At 32.6% G+C, this 22,685-nt stretch overlaps 3 protein-coding genes across 3 annotated transcripts; 2 read left to right on the top strand and 1 right to left on the bottom strand.

Annotated features, from left to right (window-relative positions):
- The first annotated feature begins 238 nt into the window (after positions 1–238).
- Positions 239–4,770, top strand: LOC125843653 (zinc finger protein WIP2-like). Its single transcript, XM_049522814.1, has 2 exons — positions 239–902; positions 4,195–4,770. Exons 1-2 carry the CDS (start codon positions 438–440, stop codon positions 4,624–4,626), a joined length of 897 nt encoding a protein of 298 aa, XP_049378771.1. The 5' UTR covers positions 239–437; the 3' UTR covers positions 4,627–4,770.
- A 5,461-nt stretch (positions 4,771–10,231) lies between these two features.
- LOC125843659 (thylakoid lumenal 19 kDa protein, chloroplastic) lies at positions 10,232–11,250 on the bottom strand. Its single transcript, XM_049522827.1, has one exon. The coding sequence runs from the start codon at positions 11,196–11,198 to the stop codon at positions 10,461–10,463; it is 738 nt and encodes a 245-aa protein (XP_049378784.1). The 5' UTR covers positions 11,199–11,250; the 3' UTR covers positions 10,232–10,460.
- Positions 11,251–13,345: 2,095 nt separating this feature from the next.
- On the top strand, positions 13,346–21,730 carry LOC125843644 (E3 ubiquitin-protein ligase makorin-like). The gene is made up of 8 exons (XM_049522800.1): positions 13,346–13,582; positions 14,254–14,341; positions 14,426–15,189; positions 16,963–17,032; positions 19,557–19,645; positions 19,766–19,831; positions 20,164–20,227; positions 21,473–21,730. The coding sequence occupies exons 1-6, from the start codon at positions 13,572–13,574 to the stop codon at positions 19,800–19,802; spliced, it is 1,059 nt and encodes a 352-aa protein (XP_049378757.1). The 5' UTR covers positions 13,346–13,571; the 3' UTR covers positions 19,803–19,831; positions 20,164–20,227; positions 21,473–21,730.
- The last annotated feature ends 955 nt before the right edge of the window (positions 21,731–22,685 follow it).

Here is a 22,685-nt window from a genome sequence, read left to right as displayed (position 1 = left end):
AATTCATGACTTTCAAAAAACGAACATGACAAATAAAAGTGGACAAAGAGAGTAGTAATTGTTGGGCTCTAAATTTAATTTTTATACATGTATTTGATAAATTTTCTAATACAAATACAAAAACTTCTCTAGGTATGCGACTTCTAGCTCTGTTTTTGTACCCTATCAAATTAAGACACATAAAATGAAACAACGTATTTCCTTTCATTTCACTATCACAATTGTAGCTAAAGTTACCCCCTTCCCACCCTCTCCTTTCTCCTCACCTTTTTCTTTCTTCTTTTCCCCTTCACCCATCCTCCATTTTATCATCCCAATAAATCCTCTTTATTCATATATAAATATACATGTACCAACTATACACAAACTACTTAATCAAGTGTCTACAAAATATATAGAACTCCATAGAAAACAAATTTTTTTTCTAAGTTTTGAGTATGACAGAACCCTACTATAATTTCTTCACAGGATGGTTCAACTTCCTTCCTCTTCATCAACAATATATTTCATCTTCCAACTTTTGTTACAACAAAGAAATTGCACCTTCTTCACCACCACTAAGAGAAGCTCTTCCACTTCTCAACAACAACAATAATAATAATAAGTATTCTTGTGAGAGTAGTACTACTACTTTTTCTCATGAGGAAAATACTACTACTAATTATTATAATGAAAATGTGAGTGTATCTCTACATATAGGGCTTCCAAATTCATGTGAAGGAGTAGTAGATAGTGGAGGAAATAAAGAAGAAGATCAATTTGATGTGGTTTCTAATGATAACAATAATACACTAAATAAGGGACAATATTGGATCCCTACTCCTTCTCAAATCCTCATTGGTCCAACACAATTCTCTTGCCATCTTTGCTACAAGACTTTCAACAGATACAACAATCTTCAGGTATGTATACTACAACTTCTCTCAGTTTAGTATACAGATGCGGATTCAAAATTTAAATTGGGTGAAATTTTGTTTTAGTTTATAAATAAACCAAAACATGATATACATAGAAGGGAGATAAACTCCTATCATGAGATATAGTGGCAGACAGAGTGTTCAAACACAGAGTTCATCTGAACTCAGTACTTTTTATGTGAAACATAAATTTATGTGTAAAAATTGATGAAAATTACAACAAATAATATGTCTCAAACCATAAAATTTAAATCTTGAGAGGAATTACACATCATGAAGTTCACAAAAGAATTCTATGCACATAAAATTGATGGGTTAATCTTTAAGTTTATTAACACTAAAACTCATTGTAATTTTAAAATAGTCACAAATTAAATTTTAATGATTTTTCCCATGTGTATTTATATGTTTCACACACCCCCAAAAAAGAGAAAAATTGAATTCAAGTTTCAACTGAGTCCAATGAATATTGTTGCATCCCCCTATATATGTCAGTACAGACTTAGCTAGCCAATCTTTGTTTTTTTTCCCATCAAGTTTGAATTTATACTTCTTTTTGGGGAAATTTTGTGTATATTTTGAATCAATTACAAGTTGAATTGTGAACTTTTTATTTTATTTTTTGTTTAATTTACAATTGCTTCCTTAAAATGATTTTGTTGATGAATTCATTATAAAATTCTTCATGTTTTATCCATTTGTTATGGATCTTGTACTAATAAGTATAGATACACCTTCAACTAGCTACTTTTCTTCTTCTTTTTCCGAGCTATAGTCAAACGAGGGCGTGAATATGAGATTTTAAGGATCCTCTGTCTTCAGAACGGTTCACTCAACAGCTAAAAATCTAATTTTCTTCATAAATGTCTTTTAGTTTTATACCTAAATTCATCACTTGTACACCTTTTTATTTAAACTACTTGTACACCTTTTTATTTAAACTACTATTACAACCACTACAAATCATGTGATTTATCCCTATTTCTTGTTTACTTTTTTTCCCTTCAATTCCACACTTATTTATGCATGAAATTAGGGTTTTTTTTTTTTGACAAATTTACTTACATTTTAAAGTTAGATTACATTAGCTTTTCCTCAATAAAGTCTTAATCTCCTTTTACTTTTTTTTTGTTCATATGTTTTTTGGTATTTGGGTAATAGAGACAATTCAAACAATTTAGTGCACAAATTTCTGCTACCAGGTGAATATGGTCAAATATGAAACTGACAATTTTTCCAGTGTTAAAATCTGACAAGATTTTCAGTGTTATTTTCTTACTGCTTCAGGAGAATCAGGACAGTTGATCCCATTTTTTATTTTTAATTTTAATCCTTTTCTTCTATTAATTCAGTAAAACAATAGAGTATCATTCAATTTAATACTACTTCTGAAAACTTTCAGTATTTCTTGCAGAATATAACTGTTCCTTTCTCCTAACATTGAATGAATAATTTTAACACTAATACTCCCTTTTTCACCTTTTGTCATCCTCCCAACTTCAAGATAACTCTTGTTCTAATAACAATAATAACTTACTTTATTCATTAACTATTTGACCCTCCAAGTTTCATTAATTCCAATTTATTTCTCCTGTACTGAGTTGATTTCTCAGATGATCATTCAACTAATAATTATTATCTCAGACTTTCTGATACAATAACTATTATTAGAGTGATGATATCTGCCAAATGTTTCAAAAAATGTCATAACCTTGCTAATGGTTCTATGATTTTTATTCTAGTAGTCTTTTAGTCCTGTCAAATATATATAGAAAATGTAGAGAATTTCTGGTGTTTTGTTTTTCCTTTTGTATAATTGTAGTTCGAGGATGAGCTTAAATGAAACGATATAGTCAGTAATACTTCATATATTGAACCCAATTCGCGTTTTGTCATACTCCTCCAACTTGAAGATGACTATTCATTTGGCCTTTCAAGTTTCAACAATATCAATTTAATTACGTTGTTCATCCAAATGTTTTATAAAACGCCTTAATCTTGCCATAGTTTAAGGACAAATTTGATTCATTACGATCTTCTTCCTATGTTATATGATTTCTAGGAGTCTTTTAGTTCTTTCAGATATATAAAAAATATAGACAACTTCTAATACTTTTTTATTTTATATATATAGAAAGTGTACTAGTTTTAGAATAAGCTTATATGAAACAATATAGTCAGTGAGAATTTATATCCTATACTTTGCCCCTCTGACTGTTAGTCAACACTTTGCTAGTTTTCAAGTAGATGCTTATGATGACTGTTTGACTAAAATCTCTCAAATAAATTCTGAATGATTCATACATAAATTTTTTTCTTATTTTTGACACTTGGAGATGGATGTATAAAATGTTTTCATATATAGTTGTAAAAGTTTTTTTATATACACAATGTAATTCATTTATTTATATTTACTGAGTTTAAGTTATATACAATAACAGTCTCAGAAATTTTAAGTCATGAGTGCTTAATTGTCTATATTTCAAATTTTCAACTGGTGCACTTATTATCAAATCCTGAGATTAGGTGCTCATGAGTCTTCCTATTTCTTTATCTTTACTAAAAGACTGTTTGGATGGACTTTAGTCTTTCTGTTCTTTTTTTTTGGCTTAAAATTAAATGTTTAAAAATATTTTATTTAATTTTATGCAAATATTATAAAATTGCTTAAAAATTATTTTAACTTAAAAACAATTAAAATAAGTCAATTCTGATAGACTCTAAGTTTGCAATATAGTATGTTTGAGTCAGCACATTATAGTTTCTATGGAGCTAGGTCCATTGTTGGTTCCATATACTGATGATGATGTTAAAATCTATAATAGCAAAAGAGATATTTCGTGGCATAGATATTTCATTGCCACAGTAACATTTAGCGATAATTGAGTTAATTTCATTACATCTAAAGTCGCTAAAGCCTTTAGCTGCATTTATTTCGAATGATGATTATAAATACCTATATTATATTATTACCTCATGCTCAACTATTTGCACCACAAATTATTGGGGAACACTTGTTTTCTTTTCAATAGAAAAGACAATATTGTTATAAATAGTTGAACATAAGTCTTTAATGACTTTTATATAAAGTGACAGTTATAAATACCTATATTATATTATTGCTACTAAATGTAATATACATACACTTATATTATTGCCACTTTTACAAAAGTAAGAAATAAAAAACTCTAACTCGTCAATCAATGCATATAACTTAAATCCATATCAATGCATTTGTTTCTAACTAAGAGCTTTTCTTGATCATGTTATTAATTAGATGCATATGTGGGGACATGGATCTCAATACAGAAAAGGTCCAGAATCTTTAAGAGGTACACAACCAAGTGCAATGCTAAGGCTACCATGTTACTGTTGTGCACCTGGTTGTAAACACAACATTGATCATCCAAGAGCAAGGCCATTAAAAGACTTTAGAACACTTCAAACACATTACAAGAGGAAGCATGGTGCCAAACCTTTCATGTGTAGAAAATGTGGTAAGCCATTTGCTGTGAAAGGTGATTGGAGAACTCATGAGAAGAATTGTGGTAAGATTTGGTATTGTATTTGTGGATCTGATTTTAAGCATAAGAGGTCTCTAAAAGATCATATTAAGTCATTTGGACGCGGTCATGGCGCGGTTGGGGTACCTAATCTTGAAGAACTAGAGGAAGAATCAACGTCCGAGATTGAACAAGATTTAATGTAAATCGTTGTTTACAGTTCAGTGCTAAGAACTTTAAAGGTCGAAGGCTTTTGTTCGCCCTCGAACGAGCTATATGTTGACTTTTGCTTTTGTTATGATATTCAAATTCTCTTTTTTAAAGTTTGTTCTATTTTATTTTTATTTTTGGATGAGAAATGTAAGGTTTGTGTAAATGATTTTTTTTTTCTAGCTATGTAATATAAAGATGTGTATTATTTCAGTGTTCTAGTACTAAATTTTCTTCTTAATTGTAAGGAAAAATAAAAGGTTAAGAAAATGCGTTGGCAAAATATGTTAATTAGGGTTTGTCTAGTGAAGAAAATGAATCTTCCCTCTTCTAATAGTATACTATTTATTATGAACTTTAGATATAAATATTAAAGGTTTGTTTCATATCTCTAAGTACTCAACTATAGGGAAAATTACCTAAGTGTGGTGTGTGGTGGATTCAAGATTTGAAGTCGGTTCTAGATTGTATAGCACTTTTGAAATAGTAGGTTTAAAATAATCTATCTAAATCAAATATTTTTAGAAAAATAAATATAAAATTTGAATTAAAGCTACTGAATTCAACTGAATCTGTTTCTTGTGCGTGCGTTTTGTTTAGTTGTTGGGAAAATGTTTTTTTTTTAAGATCATTTCTATTAGGTTTAATTTGTTTAACATAACTTTGTGTTGTAATCGTGGAATGATTTGAATTTCTTCATTTTTAACTAAAATTTTTGGATTAGAGTTTTGGGAATAAAAATCATCTCGTTAGAAACACCACCCCCTTAAATAGGCCTTGAACAAATTCGGGTTTAGTCGAATTTCAATTACGTCTACTAAAAACAAATATTTTTTCCACATCAATTCCATGAAAATTTGTGTTATAAAACATGATTTTTCCACCCCATTCCCTTCGGACCAGCTCGATGGGAAAACACATTTGTCAAAAACATGTTCTCATTGAAATACTTGGAAATTTCCTAATTTTTTCGTGTGAAAACACTAGTATTTTTTTTCTTTTCTCACTAATTCAATCAAAATATATATGGAATATCCACTGAACATTTTTCAACTTAAAATTTCAATAGAAAAATGTCAATAACTTTTAGTAGTGAATGCAGATATCATGCACCGAATAATTTTTGATTCTTGTTTATTTCAGGAAAAATAAATTGATTTGATATTTGGAGATCAATATTTATTTCTTTAAAATAAAGTAATTTTTTTACTGTCTAGAAAGGGAATAAAGTGCATAAGGAGAACTAAGAGAACAGGCTGAACAGCAATATTTTCTTTTAAGAAAAAAAAGAAGCAAAAAAGGCGATATAATACGGAAACTAGAAATAAAAAAGGAGAGGAAAAATATGTCATTTTGTTTCTTACATTACATACAGTAATAATACTAGGGAGTTGGTTGCAGAAAAAGCTGATGACATATAAATAATTGAGTTTTTAACTTTTTTATTGCAGAAAATTCTACTCATTGAGGGTTAGTTTCATATAAAATCATCAAATAGTATTATTGCAAAAAACAAATCATTAATTTTATTTTTCATATTTTATAAAATCACTCAACTTTATTTTGGTTGCATTGATACTATAAATCCGAAGAAGGAATCTCATTTTCTCCTGATTCCTTTTAAATTTAAGTTATATGTATTGTCCGTATAAGATCAGTATCTTGTTATATTGTCCGTATAAGGTAATATGTTGTTGTATTGTCAATATAATAATTTAACTTGTTATAACAATAGGTTACTTACCATTTATGGTAGGTAAGTATTACTTTTTCAATGACTTGTTTATAGAAATATTTTTTACACCGTTAATATATGGAGATTAAGCTTTCTTTTTTCATCTTAGTTTCATAACCATGCTGTATTCAACACTTAGTGGCACCCAAATTTATTTCCTATATTCTCTATATATTTACTATTAGTGTTGGAGTGATGAGTTAACAACTTATTTTGACTAATATGAAGGAGTTAATAGAGGAAGGAAAAAATTGAGGCACTTTTATAATATTATCAGCGTGTATATTGACGGATAGAATATCATTTAAGGACACCCATAAGATTTGTGATGGAGTGATAAATATTCTTTTATTCTTAATTAGATATTTTGGGTTCGAGTCTCCTTGAGTACGAAGTCGCTTTTGTTAGGGAGCGCTTTACCTCCCAATTGAACTTTCTGCCATGAATTTAAATTTAATCGGGACTTTCTAGCACGAATATAAATTTAATCGAACTTCAATGTGTATATTGAACTGAAATAAATAAATAAATAAGCATTTAAGGGCATATGTAGACTAACATATGCTAATATTAAACTTTTTTCAAATAGTAAAAGGTGAATATGATCTTTTACCTTGATATAATTATCCTTTTTATCTTAATTGAAAGAGTGGACATTTTTTTTTAATCAATTACCTGGATGGTGTGCTGTATTAGCAAAAAAGCTAATGTGGACATCTCATCTTGATAAAATGAAAGAAAATGAGTCATTATGCCATAATCATGAGTATAACTTAAGCCTAAAACATCTAATATCCAACAATCATTAGTTTCATAATGTAATGGGTCTTAAACTTCACAAATAGCTACTTTTCAACTTCTCTAACTCAAATATATTCACTATCATAAAAAAATTAAATTCTACCGATAAAATTTTAGAATATTATCTTAGAGTATCACTTATGAAATTTAGAACTCTAGATTAGCGATTATTTTTTCAAAAACAAGGTAAAAAATGGCCGATAAACGCTATTTTTCAATCAACAATTGCTTTAACAGGGTAAAAAAATCAGGGCCCTTGATTTTATTTTTTTTAAAGAGTAAATTTGTGGTGGTCATGATGTTCTCTTGGATTCCAATTTTAGAAAATCAAAATTAATTTTTATTACTTCCTTCAAATCCAACCTTATTAGTCAAATTAATTGAGTGCTAATTAAGATGTTTAAGACAGAGATCAACAATAGATGTTGGGAACTTCTTCTTTTCAACCAATCAGCAAAGCCGGAAACCTAATTATAAACCTGAAAACTTGTAAGTTATAATATATAGTACTACTAGTATTATATGATGTTAGCGTTACACCTGCATAACCACTAATAGTTTTCATGTTTACAGGTCTAACCATCATTCCTGATATACTGTGTTATAAATCTAATTCTATTCAGACCCATTAAGAGGCTTAATAAGGAAATAAAACAAACAAACTTAATGAGTTGAATCTGAATAATTAAAATTTAGATCTTAAACAAACACACATAATGAGATGAATCTGAATGATTAAGATTCAGACCTCCGTTAAGTGCAAACAAATTAGGCCTTACTCTCTTTACAACTCTAGAGTGTACACATCATCACCCACTACATAATACTTAATCGGGAAAAAGGACAAATATACCCCCAAACTATCGTAATGGTATGCAGATACCCTCCGTCATATTTTTGGGACATTGGTGCCCCTACCGTCCAAAAACTCGGGCATATATGCCCTTCACTCTAATGATCATAGACAAATGCAGATCCCTCCACCTTAGTACCAATTACCTCACTTTCCATCCCTATTGAAGTCACCTGATTACCACAAGGGAAATAAGAACATCGCGATTCGATTGTCAAACAAGAATTTCTAGCTCTGAATCAGACACATAGAACATGTCCAATGGCCTAATCTAATGTAGCAAGCTGAGATTTAATGTCAGTATGTCACAGTAGATTAAGTTGAGGTAAGATGGACTCCGTACTTACCAACATCATACATAAAAACGTTCACGTTCGTTGGTATGTAGAGTACCCCTGCACCACAGAGTAGCCAAAGTAGGCCTCCGATGGAAAGAAGACCTTCAATCAATGACTGCTCCATTCGAGCTCCTACGTGCAACCAGAATATAGCTAATTATGATACGCAAACAAAGAAGAGGAAAATGGAAACCAAAATGCAGAACGATTCTATAAAGAAAAAGAACCTGGAGCAAGACAGATGTAACAAAGCTCCAAGACTAGTTATGGCAGGCACTTATTTACATAATAACTAAGTCTAATTAGCATTGTTTTATTTGAGGATATCCTAATAAGGTTCACTTTATTAAACTCGATAGAAAATTGTACCAATGTTTCTGAAGATTGGTTCATTGATTACATAAAGAGCAAGAAACGACTGAGATAAAGAAGACATATATGCTAACTGCATATATGGATGCATGTGTAAAACAAAACCTGTAACTTAAAGAAGCTGAGCAGAACATTATGGTTACCTGTGAATTGTGATGTTTTCATTACAACTCTGATTAACACATAAATTCTGGCTACCATTGGGTCCAAGAAGTACTATGACGAACTGTCTTGTGAGCTGTGTTTCACATTGCACTATTTGAAACCAGATTCAAATCCGCGAGGATTGAGTAGAGGTAACAAACCTATGCTCTATAGTTCAAACTTGAAATATAAAGACAAAGCAACAGCAATCAAAACGTTGATTAGTCCACCTGTCTAAAGTTCATAGTCTTGGCGGATAGATTTACTCGTTACTATGTTGGTGGGAGGTAACACCATGTGCAAGATAACTCAGACACCACGGTTATAAAAAAAAAAAAAAAAAATTGAAAGAAGAATTTAAATATTTAATGCAAGAACCTGGGAGGCATTCCAATAGTGGTAAAATAGAGGAAAGGTAAGTTTGCCAAAAGGTGGATGTTATGTCATTATGAATATGGCCTACACCATATGCTAAAACAGACCTGCATCTTCCCAGTGGCTTTAATTTGCTTCATCAGCTGCTCCACTGCATGCTACCAGTCATAATGGAAATTAGCAACTCTTCTGATGACAACAGAGAACATATAACTTTGCCAACAGTAGAGCAGGATATTAACAATTATAGTATGGTGATAATGCCTCCATTAGAACTTAGTATTTCTTTTGAATTAAATTAAAAAAAGAACTCTCTTTCAATTATTGCCTGCTACCTCAAGTTTTCCACGGGGGCGGATTCAGCTTGTCGGGTGCAAATGCATGGAACCAGTAGCTTTTGCTCAAATCTTATATATTTATTAAAATATTCACTAAATATTTGACTATGAACTCAAATTCTATCATATATTAACTTGAAATATTATAGAAACTTATAAACTTTAAATCTTGAGTCCGCATCTGCAGGGAGATCACCCTCCAAATATCCCGCATATCTTCATTTTTAATCCTATCTCTCTTAGTATGCCCACACATTCATATGAGCATCCTCATTTCTGCAACTTTTAACTTCTGAACGTTGGAGAATGCATCTACCTTATAGGCTACAATAATGTGTGTTGTAGTGCCAAAATAAGAACCAATTTGCTATCTAGATGTTCTTGTTGGCTTGTAGACACCATAAATCATGAGGTAGTGCAATGTGTACATAAGCTTGTTCCTTTCATTAATCCTTTTTGCAACTAGGGACACTCTGTATACTTGGATAGAATCTACAAGAACTGGACAAAGTGGATCCATTAAGCTCAATTCTGAACCTCTCTGGTGGAAGAGATAAAGTTACTGCTCGAGAACTTTGAAGCACGTAGCAGACATTATCGCTAGCTAGGGAGCAAAGATGAATCAACCAAGATGGTTCAATTACATTCACTCATTACCAGAAACCGCAAATGGACATCTCAGATTGGTGAACAATGCATACAAAATGCAAGTTCATTGTAAAGGTAATGTACAGACAGAGACCAACACTGCAACACACAAAAACAACTCGATACCAAAATCAATATGAAGAGATGGTGATTATATTGAGTGTCTCAATCTTATTACATATTCCAAAACTCTTTCTCTATAGACAAATACAATTACAATTTCATATTACCCAACAGTTTTAAAAGACTGATGGACATGCCTCAGGATGCCTTCATCCCTCTTCCATTCCGGCGCTGGGGCATTGACAAAATGAGCATACAATTTATTATTAGCACAAGTAACAGAAATCAAGCTATGACCAAGAACCCCATCAATTTCATAATCATAATACAATTGCCCATTTTCATCTTTCCTTTCTTCTGATGTAACCCCATCAGCATTAGCAATTAAATCTTGCAAATTCACATCAGATAAAGCCAAATTGTTCAGTATTATATCTTTAGGTGCTAATTGCCTAAACCCAGCAAGATAAGTAAGGTACTCTTTCTCAGTCTTCTTCTTCGGGTTATAAAACTCGCTGTCTGTTCCATTTGTGCCCTTTTCAACTTTTGACACCAGACGCTCTTTCCATCCATCGGGGACGTCGTAAATATACTCAGCTGACGCCTTCTTGTCGGAATTTCCTCCGTAGCCGCCGTAATTGGCGGCGCTAGCAGCTGTACCGTAGTAAATGTTGAAGCTGGTGGGGGAATCTGCTAGAGAAGGGAGAGAGGTTGTTAGTATTGTGGTGGCTATTGCTGTGGCGGTTAGTGTGGTGGTTAATTTTGTTAAGAGGGGTTTAGAGAGTGGTGATAAGGTGGATTGGGGTCTGGAAAAGGGTGGTGGAACTGGTGGTTTTGTGGTGGTGGTGGTGGAGGAAGAAGTGGAGGAAAGGAAGGATGAGGGGTGGAGAATACTTGCCATGTGGATTTTTTTTTTGTGAAATCTTTGGCTTAGGGAATAGGCTATTATTGTGGGTTTTGTCATTATAAAAATATGTATCTTATCCATTTAGTAAGATTGGGTGAAACTAGCCAATTGTAGCCAATCATCAATGGTTTATGTTGCCATGTCATATTTGTTATTTTGTCAAACGCATATACGGTCCTTTAAATTTGTCCGTAATCACGTTCGGTAATTTTTTTTCTCAAGGTAGGCATTGATATAATGATTTTTCTCAACTACATGTGTTTTTAAGAAATTGAATATCTTGAACTTAGGCTTATTTCAATTATACACAATATTATATACAATTTTGTTTCTATTTCACACAATAAGCTGAAACTTCATTCGGTTAAGAACTTTGTGTAGTTAAGCGCTGATAATTTTTTTTATTAAAATAATATGCCAAATCACCCTCTTTTCTTGAGAAGAAAAATTCGTCATAATCAATTTTCATTTAATTTTTTGAAAAAACTGAATTCGCTGCATCAACATTTTTCCTCAATTACTTTTTTTTTGAAAAAACTGAAATTGTTGCATGGGCAGCGATTTTCCTAAAAAATGAAGTACAAATATTATTTGATATAAAGAAGAGAATCCTCACACTTCCATCCCCTTTCCTCCTTCGTCCAAAGTTTTCAAAAAATAAAAAGTAGCAAAATCTTTAATTTTAAAAAGCAAAGAGAAGTGTCAAATGTGAAGAGTGAGCAATTTCAGTTTTTCAAAAAATATAAAAAAATTGAGGAAAAATGCTGTCCATGCAGCAATTTCAGTTTATTCATTTTTTTTTTTTTTGACAAAGTCGCTGCTCCAATAGCAATTTTAATCGAATTTTTTAACAGCGCAAACGGTGTTAATTTTGTTCAAAAGACATCGCTCCCTCAGGAGCGATTTTGCCCTTTTGGTTTAAATTTTTTTGATATACCGTTTATGTTTTTTTTTTAAAAAAAGTTATCGTTTTCACTCCGGACTCATCTAAAGTAATTGCATTCACCTCTTGTCTACAAATACATAAAAAAAAAAAAAAAAAAGGGAAATGAGAATTTAAGAAGAATTATCATAATAAATTGATTGAACCGAAATTGATAAGAATGAAATTTATTGGAGGCAAAAATTAAAATGAAAAATCAGAAGAAAGGGCTAGAAGCGCACAAGAATTAGAAAACAAATTTGTTTTTGTGATTTAATTTGGACAAAGAAAATGAGACAAACAACTAAGAAAATAATAATGAAAACGGTATAGAGAAATAGAATTTAAATAAAAGCTTTTAGAGATTGTAATATCACTATTATAATTCACTTCAACCAATACTCACGTGCCCAAATGTTGTGCAACCCACACTTTGTGTCAACTCAAATTGTTGTATATGACAACAACGAAATTATACACAGTAGTGTTTTCAACTGAATCAAGGTTGAGTTCAAATTTTTAAATGAAAATTTTGGGCAAATTTAAAGTATTGTGTATGTATTTAGCCAAAATATATAAACTTGTCAGATTTATTATCATTTTGACCTAACAAGTCATTTTTCTTATTGAATACTCCTATCTAATATTAATATGTTATTGTTTGCACTTACAAAAGTTTGAATCTCAATGTTTAGATGAAGTTCTAACTTTTTAATATATTTGTACGAATTAAATCTTAAATAAAGTATGAATTATTCAGTTCCTTTAAATTCTTTGTCTTTCTATTTTAATATTAAATTTAATTATTACTAAAATTTCTCTTGTTCTCACTCAGAATTGAGACTATGTCCGGTGACTATTTTTTTTTAAATTTTTTTTTGTTACTTGAGCGTGAGTTCTTACTTTGGTAATAAAATTTTCCTAGTTACCAAAAAAAATAAAATTCTCTTGTTGTGATCCATCTCCATGTAGAAGAACACTTCAACAGCAAATCGACTCCTCAATCTTTATCTTCATCTCACTTTTCCTTTGTCATCGTCAAGCCACAAAAATTACTATAGTCACCTTCTTCCTACAAAAGTTATAGAGTTTCTAACTTGTGACCTATTTTTGTTATTATAGCTTTAAAAAAATAAAAAAAATTTGTGAATTTTTAAATTATTTTAGCATAAAATAGTTTTTCATTTTCACTTCTATTCTAAATCACCCTCCTTAATTTTCATTTTGTAACCTAAGGTCCAGACCTGCAAAAAAAAAAAAACTATAAAATGGAAGGTTGAGAAGAAGGTAGTGTATCTCTACCCTGAGCAGTTAGTAGTGGGATCGAACCGCCAAAAGCAAAAGCCCTAGCCTCCTTTAACGAGCCAGAGCGAGGGAGCGAATCGCTCTATTCTCGCTCTGGCTGTTCAATTCATCAACAATTGCCAAGTTCATGGTTCCATGTCATGTCGAAAAGGTAATCATTTTTTCGAATCGCCTTTTCATTTGGATGATCTGAAAACTTTAATTGTTCTGATTCCGGTACGCAATCTTGACGATTAGGTATTGATACATATATATATATGTTCTTACGATTATATATGCAATTGGATTTATTGTGTTGTGATTGGATCATTGGATGGAAGATGTGAAGGTTTTTAGAAATATTGGGTGGGAATTTGCGTTTTAGGAGTTGCTAATTTCTGCCAGATGGTGTAGATATGTAAATGTTCTGGTATTCGTTTTTTGGTGTTGATTCCTAAGATTAGCTGAGGAGAAAGTTAAATTTAAATGGACTTTCTCTAAATATTTTTTTTACTGTTGATTCCTAAGATCAGCTTTGAAGACGTTTTACAAAAAAATTCTGAACTATTTTTTCTTATCTTGATTCCTAAGATTAGAGGAGGAAAAGAGTTTTACGAATAATTTTCGAAGGGATTTTCTAAATGATCATGGGATTTCTTGAAGTAGCTTGTTGAAGTGATTATGGCATTTTCTGATCATTTGTACTTTTACAATAGCTATACAACTAAAGAACTTGATTGGCAACTTTATCAAAAAATAAAATAAAAAATTGATGAGCAAAGTTTATTGTTAATTATAATTGATGGCCATATGCACTTACAGATATGCTTATATATTTTCCAGGATTCTTTGCAAGTTCTTTGTAAATGGTACATGTCTGAAAGGAGAGTACTGTGAGTTCTCGCATCATTGGAAAGATCCTCCAAATAATGTATGTTCTGGATATTATAGTTTTTCAATCATAGTTTTGAGTGGCTTTATCATCTGGTAACTCTTACTTGGATTATTTATGTAGGTATGCACATACTACCAAAAAGGATTATGTGCCTATGGCAGCAGGTGTAGATACAAACATGTTAAAGTTTCTGAACAACCCTCACTTCCATCTTCGTCAGCTCCAGCTCAACATCTGCTCTCAGCTTCTCCTCCCACCACTCTCTCTCCTGGAATGCTAGCAAATGGTGCAGGACTTCTGTCAGGCATTTCACCTTTTTACCCTCCCAACCAGCCTGTATGGAGTGAAAATTCAGAGCATCATGATGCGGCAGTTATTGATAATATTGTCGAGTTAAAGAGAATGAATCCAGCTGATCGATCAATTTGTTCTTTTGCTGCTGCTGGTAAATGTCCACGGGGAGAAAACTGTCCTTATATTCATGGAGATTTATGTCCAATATGTGCGAAGAATTGCTTGCATCCCTTTCGGCCTCTGGAAAGAGAGGAGCATATAAAAATATGTGAGAAGAGGCAAAAGCGCCTTGAGTTACTGAAGCATAGTCAAGAAATAGAGTGCAGTGTATGTCTTGAACGTGTACTCTCTAAGACAACTGCAGCAGAGCGGAAGTTCGGGATCCTTTTTGAGTGTGATCATCCATTTTGTATATCATGTATAAGGAATTGGCGCAATGGTACTCCTTCCTCTGGGGTTGATATCAACTTGACATTTAGGACCTGCCCTGTATGCCGGAAGCTTTCATATTTTGTCATTCCAAGTGTCATTTGGTTCTCCACAAAAGAAGAAAAGCAAATTATCCTTGATAGCTACAAAGCCAAACTCAGGTTCATCTTTCCTCTTCTTTGTTTTGTGTTCTTTGTTTTATTTCAGATTTTTATTTACCTGAGTGGCTTTTAGAACTATAAGCATGGACGTGACTGTCTCTAAATGCAACAAACACTGAAATTTCTTTAAAGATTTTATGTGAATTATATAATTGCAGTTGCAATACATGCATTAAATATATTCGACACTATACTTAGTTGTATTGGAAAAAATTTGGTACGAGAATCTATTGCATATGATTTCAGGTGTCCGGTTGGGATTGATAAGGAGGGTATTCTACTTAGCGATGATACCTTGAGAGCTTTGGTCCAGACAACTGTTATAGATTTGAACCTTACGCAGACCAAAAGCTTGGTATTTAAGGGGGAAGAGTAGAGGGGATGGCCCATTACCCATCGAGTTTTGAACCGTGAGCCTATTGTCCTTCAGGGATTTCTCCATTTCCAAAAAACGTAAATCTTTTTCCTGATAACAATTATGTTCATTTAATGGTAGTCAGATTTGAAAAGTCAGTTCATAATGTTGTTGGAGATAGGGTTTTGTCTAAGTTTCAGGACAATATTCATTGTTAGGAGCCCAATGGAACTCTTCTAGATATTCTGGATTGAAAGGAAGGGGAAAGAAAACACCATGTAGAAGGCAAGAAAGGAGAGGAGTGATAATTTTTTTGAAATGATTATGAATAGGAAAAAAGGAATGTGTGTCATTGACAGTGTCATCGTTGATCTCAAGTATTTGTTCTTTTCGGGATTACAGAAAGGTCCTTTGCACCAGCTTTTGCCCCCCCTCCCCTCCCCTTCAGTTTCTCTTGCTAAAAATCAACTGAATAGCAAAAACTTCCTCTTATCACTTTCATCTCCCTTTCGGAGGATAAAAAAAGGTCCATTAGGCTATGAAATGACACGTTTTTTTTTTACAGCTTGGTATTGACCCAATTCAGAATCTCATATGTTTTTTGATTTATTTGGCGAGTGCTGTTATTCTTTCCAAAGATGGAAAATGCTCATTATTCTAAGATTACTGTGTTTTATGCATTCAATCTTTTTGAAATTCTGTATAATGCAAATAAATTTGTTACCTCAAAGGCATTTTCGATTATTTTCTTTTCGACATTTTTCCAAAAAAATAAATGAACTGTTAGCTTGAAGTTATGAGAAATATTGGAGACTGGGGTTTGCTCGCCAGGAAGTTCCGCACCTAGTGGTGGTGTTAATTTTTGAAAAATAGTGACGGAAAAAAAATTAATTACTGGACAGCCCCTATGTTACCGGAAAAAAACTGCACAGTGTGATTTTTTTTTTTTCTCACAATTGCTCTGATACCATGTGAGAAATATTGGAGAAGAATATTATTGAATTGTTGTTTTAATTATTACATAGAGAACCCTATTTATAGACACTATAATACAATTCCTTACCAAATAGGAGACTATAAACTATTCCTATTCTATGTAGGATTGTGTATACCTATTCTATAATTTCTATTCTAACAGAAGTCTAAACTCTCAGAGTATAGCACACTTAGTTTCTAAGTATACTTTTTTAGTTTAGGATTCTTAGAAATACTCAATATTTTTATACTTGATAATTTGTTTATTTTTCACATCAAACTAGTCTGGCTAATTTATTCTGGTGGTGTATCTTTGTATTTCTTAAACTTGTATTTCTATAAAATGTCCCCCCTCCCCTTGTTCTCAAGGAAAGAAAAGACTATTTCCTCTTAAGTATCTTTTTCTCTCTGACTTGATCTTTGTTTTCAATTTCTGAGCTCAGGTCTATTGATTGCAAGCATTATGACTTTGGCAATGGGACTTGCCCATTTGGAAATAGTTGTTTCTACAAGGTACAGATGTTATGATGTCTATGTGTCTTTAGAATTTGATGTCAAGTGATTTGTTGCCATTCTGGTAAAATGACCATCTCCTTTTGAAATAATGGAAGTTTCTATAGAGTTAACCGATACTTGTGGGTGGGACTTGGCAGAGTAGTTGAGCTGCGCCAAAGCACACCGAGCTTCAGGTATTAAGTGAGCCTTTAACAACATTGTTGACCAGAGAAAAATTTTGACAAGAGATTCAAAAAATCCAAAAATTTTGAACTTGTATTTCTTTGACAAGAGGGGGCTACTGAGGTGGTAAGCACCCTCCACCTCCAACCCTAAGGTTGTTGGTTTGAGTCACCAAGGAGCAAAAAAGGTGGGAGCTCCTAGAGAGGGGTAAAAGAAAAACTTTAAAAAAAACTTGTATTTCTCTAATAGTAGGGGGATTCAAAATATTATATATGTCTAAAACAAGAAAATTAATCCCATTGACACATTAAACTTTTCGACAAATTGAATCCCCTTCCTTGCTTGGTCGATAACCGAATTGGAGTGAATATTTTTCTTTTGGTCTGTTTTATCCTGAAACCCTTATTCTCTATAATGCTTCTCTATTGATCTAATATTTGTTTGACTAGTTCGCTTATCTAGTAAATTGACATAATATGATTTGTGAATTATGGACCATGAAACCTATCGTGAGAACCGCTGGTCCATTATCAGAATAACCAAGTATAGGCTTAAAGCAGATCTATATTATGAAGGTGTGCTGGAGAAGCTCCTTTCTATCCTTTCACATTGTTCTTACACTTCTTGCTACTGCATTATGGACATCTTTAGGATCTATGTATATATATGTTCAAATCCCAGAGGAGACAAACACTAGGTGATTCTTCCCATTTTGTTCTAGCCTTGGTGATAGAGTTACCTGCTGGTGGGAGGTGACAGGTATCCGTGGAATTAGTCGAGGTGCATGAAAGTTGTCCCAGACACCATGGTCATCAAAATAATAATATTATTTGTTATGAACTCCCTTCTTCTCCACCATTCATTGAGTCTTTTTCTTAGCTCTCCATCATTTGTTTTTTCTAGAAAAATGATTATTCTGCGGACATCCTTTTTTTCTCTCTAGAGATTTCCATAAGCTTTGTTGTAAAAGTATGGATTGTTATAGATGATTCAGGCATAAACGTAAACTGGTTCTCCATCATTCTTTTAGTATTCCAAAGGCTATACCTTAATCATTCTTCCAGAAGTTCCATCATTTGACTCATAAATTGAGCACTACAATTGAAATATCTATTTTGTGCAAGCACATCAGAACCAATGCACTCTCTTTTTCTCTCTCTCTCTCTATATATATATATATGTGTGTGTGTGTGTGTGTGTTTAAACCACTCCTTTCTATTATGTTGAATAGCTTGGTTAGCCATGCTGCTTCAACCTCTCTAAGGTACTTTCAAATATTTATAGACATACCATCCAACATAGGTTTTTCCACCCTCATATTTTTAATGGTTTATGATGTACGATGACGAATGAGGAAGCTATAGCATTGGATTGCTGAATATGATGCTATTTTCCCAGATGTTCGATTTTCAATGAAACAAATGATTGTGTGTAGTCTGTTCGGAAAATCTCTTTCTTTGTATAGTTGTTTTGCGTCATTGATAAGGTTATCCAAGAAACCAAAAAAATATTATATACTATAGTGTTGGATTGACAGATCAAGGCTAAAAGAAGAGACTGATTGTTGATCTCCAATGCCTTGTTACCTTCTAGCCTTTAGTTTTGTGCATCAATTCCAAGCTCATGCTTATACTTGTGTGCCTTTGAGATATACATTTATGACCACTTCCAATAACTTGTCAAGCAAAAAAAACACTTAAAACTCATTTAATGTGGACTGTTTGTAATTACACTTGCTTTTGATGAAGGTTGTGCTTGTTGCCTTGGCTCTTTTCAGTAGTAATTTTTCCCGGGACATTCTAATGATAGATAGTTTCAAGTATAAAATTGTCGTTTATATTCAGTTGAAATATTGAATGACACTGCAGTAGAATAAGCGTTTTTTGAAGAGAACCTGGTTCAAACGTGATCCAACTTATAGATTGAAATGTATCTGATAGTAATATAGTGATGACTCTCGTTCAGGACTGTATCGTGTCACTCCATTTCACTGCAGTTCATATTTGCCTTGTTCATTTGGTTTTTGGTTTCTTTATTAAGAGAAAAGGGTGTCAGACTTCAGTAACAGATTGGTTTAGAGGTCATGGTTATGCAGAAATGCTTACCTTCTGATTAGAATATAGCTTGTAGTTATTGAAGTCACAGGGGTTTGTTCTCTTCCATAATGGATGTTCCCGATAAAAGTATATATACTTCTCACAGAGGAAGTCATATATATTCATCAAGTCAAGAAGAATTTTCTTTTCTCATTTATCTTTTTTATCCGTTTTTCTTATCTCTAGTATTGTTTTGGTTCAGCCTTTGGTATATTATTCAAAATGCATGCCTGATTACTTACGGATGTTATGGTCCACTGCAGCATCAATACCGTGATGGCCGTCTGGAGGAAGTGGTACCGCGTCATCTTGGTCATGAAAATGGAAGCACAGTGATTGCTAAAAATATTAGGTTACACCCGTCATCCCATCTGCGTTCTTCATTTTGTTATGATGACAATGGTCACGGGTGTTTACTATTTCTTTCGGTCCGTAATTGACTGATATTCTTGCATATGACTGTTAATTTCAGGCTCTCAGACTTACTTGGCAATTTGAGGAGAAGGTGAGCTGTGAATATGCTTATAGTGATTTCAGGGTAAGTTCAAGTTTTACATATTTTCTTCTTTTTCTTTTACTTGGTGGTAACTTTTGCGTGTAGAAGGATTTCAAAGGGTTAGTTTTTTGTAATTTTATGTAAACAAAGAAGAAAAATAATTTCCTTTCAAATCAATATTTCATGCGGTTATTGACTGATTATTCTACCGTCATCCATTCGATGTTTTTTTAAATCTTTCCAATTTAAAACTCTTCTAATATCTTTTCATAGCCTGTTCTTTAATAGCCTTCAATGAGCAATCATTTACTTGATGTGTAAGTGACAACAATGTTCAATTCATTCTGAGCATTCTTCTGATTATCTGACTGCAGGGTTGAAGTCGGAAACAACTTACATTTCTTCTAAGTGGTTACAAGATTTATTGAATTATGTGAGGTAAGCCATAATCACTTCCCTTGGTCATATTGAATCTTGACTAGCTGCTCCGGAACTTGAATGGGCTGTGGCCTGTGAATATATTGACTTTAGCAACTTTAGCATGTTCTAGATTCTTTCAGACTAGACTCTTTTCCTTAAGAAACTCGCCATCTAGGGCTAGCATCTGACCTCAACGAAACAGCGCCAGATCGCTGGTCTTGTCTAGGAATGGACAATAGCCTACCTGGAGCCCCCTTTTAGATGAAGCTGCTTTTCCCCAAGAAGCTCTCCAGCCTAGTATTTAGCATTATCCGTCCAAAGATAATACTGCAAGTTAGCTGATGTTGTCTAGGTATGGACACTGGCTTGACTCTACTTGGCTTGCTTGTGTTTTAGCTTGACTTGTTTTGAAAGAGGGAAAAGTCTGGGTCAGTTATCATCAAAACTCGACTCAGCCAATGCTTGGCTCAAGCTCGGCTTGGCCATAGCTTGATTTGCCTCAACTCTCTCTACTCAAACAATTCAGTTAAGTCATGTTACTAATACTTCAAAAATAAAATTTTAAGCTCTAGTATTAAATAAACTTACTAATTTAGATTTTAAAATGTTAGTACTTCTACAATACTGTTTTTACAAAATAGTCATTACTAATTTATTAGCTACATTGTTAATATGATTGTAACTTAAGCTACTCTATGGTGACATAACATTAAAACACAACAAAAAAATTGATTAATGAACTGAAATCGTTAATGTGGTTCAGCTCAGTGTATTGAATTATTTTCTGATTTGAATTTTTTAATATGTTCTATATAAAATGTGATGTCCTTTCTATCCTTTCTATTCAAGTTCTGATTTAAATTAGTGATTCAAGTTTTATCTCAAAAAATAAAAAATAAATTAGTGATTCAAGTAAGTCAGTTGCATTTGTATTCACTTCTCAATCTAAACTATGGATTCTTATATTTTTTGCTTAATCACCTATTTTAATATATGAATTCCAAATCTGTTAGTCGTTTACTTCTTGCATAATCTATTTTTTAGGAGATTTGTTAGAATTGATCCTTGGAAGTTAGAATCGATAACTCAACCCCGTTAGTTTCAGGAAGAAGAAGAAAAAGGGAGTATATGTTTCACGTTTCTGTCTCTGTTGTTTTAACAGATTTATCAGAATCATAGGTGATGAATAAACCGTTCTTCTGTTTGCCATTGAATCCATGTAGCTATTTATTTTAAATTATAATTGGCTTGTGTCTGTTTCAGTACTGATGAATTATGCGTTGGGAGTTGAGGTGCAGACATGGCATTCCAGACACAAGGGACTTGAAATCATGGATACATGTGTATGGAACTTAACCTATCCCCTAAATAAAAAAAAAAGAAAAAAAAAAAAGAAAAAGGACGACGATAAAGTGTATATGGATTGTGTATATTAGAGATTAAACTAAGTATACTTGCAATTGTGAAGAACATAATATAATAAAAAAACTAAAAGGAGCAGGGAAATGTTTTTGGCGGTTACTATTCCTCTTTCTACTCTTTTATCTATATTTGTTTCACTGTTTTTGTTTATTAGCGATAAATTATTTAACTAATCTTCTACTTTAATACGTGTCCAAAATGGCCTCTCCAAATCTGTGATGTACAGTATTTCTCAAGAGGCAGCAAGCTTTGGGGCAACTAAATGCTTGCAAGAAAAAAGTAGGTTCATTAGAAGAGTGCGTTAAGGTTTCAAGATTGGTCAGCAATGGTGTCTACCCAGTGGCCATTGAGTGTTATATACACCTTAATCGAAATGATTTGAGGGAGAGAGCAAGCAGACTTTACCCTAAGGTAGAGACTGCGAGACTGTTTCCTGACGTTCACCAAAGCAATATGAAAAAAAAAATAGCGGAAGTGAGAAACCATGACAAATTATCACGAACAATGACAAAAATAAATAAATAAATAATGATACTATGTATAGTATGGAAGGATAAGTGAGATAACACTCTACTATTTAACTAATCTTCTACTTCGTGTCATTCATAACCTCCTACTCCTATCTAGTGACACGTCCTTAATAACATCCAATGATAGACTCTTCTCAACATCCAATGTTTACCATTTCATTGAGAATATGAGTTTAGAGAAACAGTTGAACCTCTACCTAGGATTTAATATCATAAATTCCAGATGCTATAACTGTGATTTAATTTTCTAATGACACATCTTGTTTGACTCTCTAATGCCAAATCTACTTTGGCAAATCGTCATCTACAGGTGCACTAACATTGGTCTAGCACTAATTAAAAAGCGTTAGTTTAATTAAGGGTAAGGGGTCAAAATTACCCTTCAACTTTCATTTATTAGTTGATTACCCTTATCGTTAAAATGAAGTTATTCATACCCCTACCATTAATAAACTTATCATCCGTACGACGGAAATCTCCAAATTAATTGAAATTACTTGATTTTCAAAAAAAAAAATAATCCA

This window comes from Solanum stenotomum, chromosome 1 (assembly GCF_019186545.1).
Source record: "Solanum stenotomum isolate F172 chromosome 1, ASM1918654v1, whole genome shotgun sequence".
Classification (NCBI taxonomy): domain Eukaryota; kingdom Viridiplantae; phylum Streptophyta; class Magnoliopsida; order Solanales; family Solanaceae; genus Solanum; species Solanum stenotomum.
The sequence above is the reverse complement of the archived record's forward strand: the minus strand, read 5'-3'. Positions and strand labels throughout refer to the sequence as shown.

Bases quoted from the DNA above. Each gene is read 5' to 3' on its own strand.
- LOC125843653 (XM_049522814.1), top strand. From the start codon at position 438: ATGACAGAACCCTACTATAATTTCTTCACAGGATGGTTCAACTTCCTT. The intron at 903-4,194 runs GTATGTATACTA...GTTATTAATTAG, and splicing joins ACAGATACAACAATCTTCAG to ATGCATATGTGGGGACATGG.
- LOC125843659 (XM_049522827.1), bottom strand. From the start codon at position 11,198: ATGGCAAGTATTCTCCACCCCTCATCCTTCCTTTCCTCCACTTCTTCC.
- LOC125843644 (XM_049522800.1), top strand. The intron at 14,342-14,425 runs GTATGTTCTGGA...TTATTTATGTAG, and splicing joins GGAAAGATCCTCCAAATAAT to GTATGCACATACTACCAAAA. The intron at 19,646-19,765 runs GTTACACCCGTC...TGTTAATTTCAG, and splicing joins GTGATTGCTAAAAATATTAG to GCTCTCAGACTTACTTGGCA.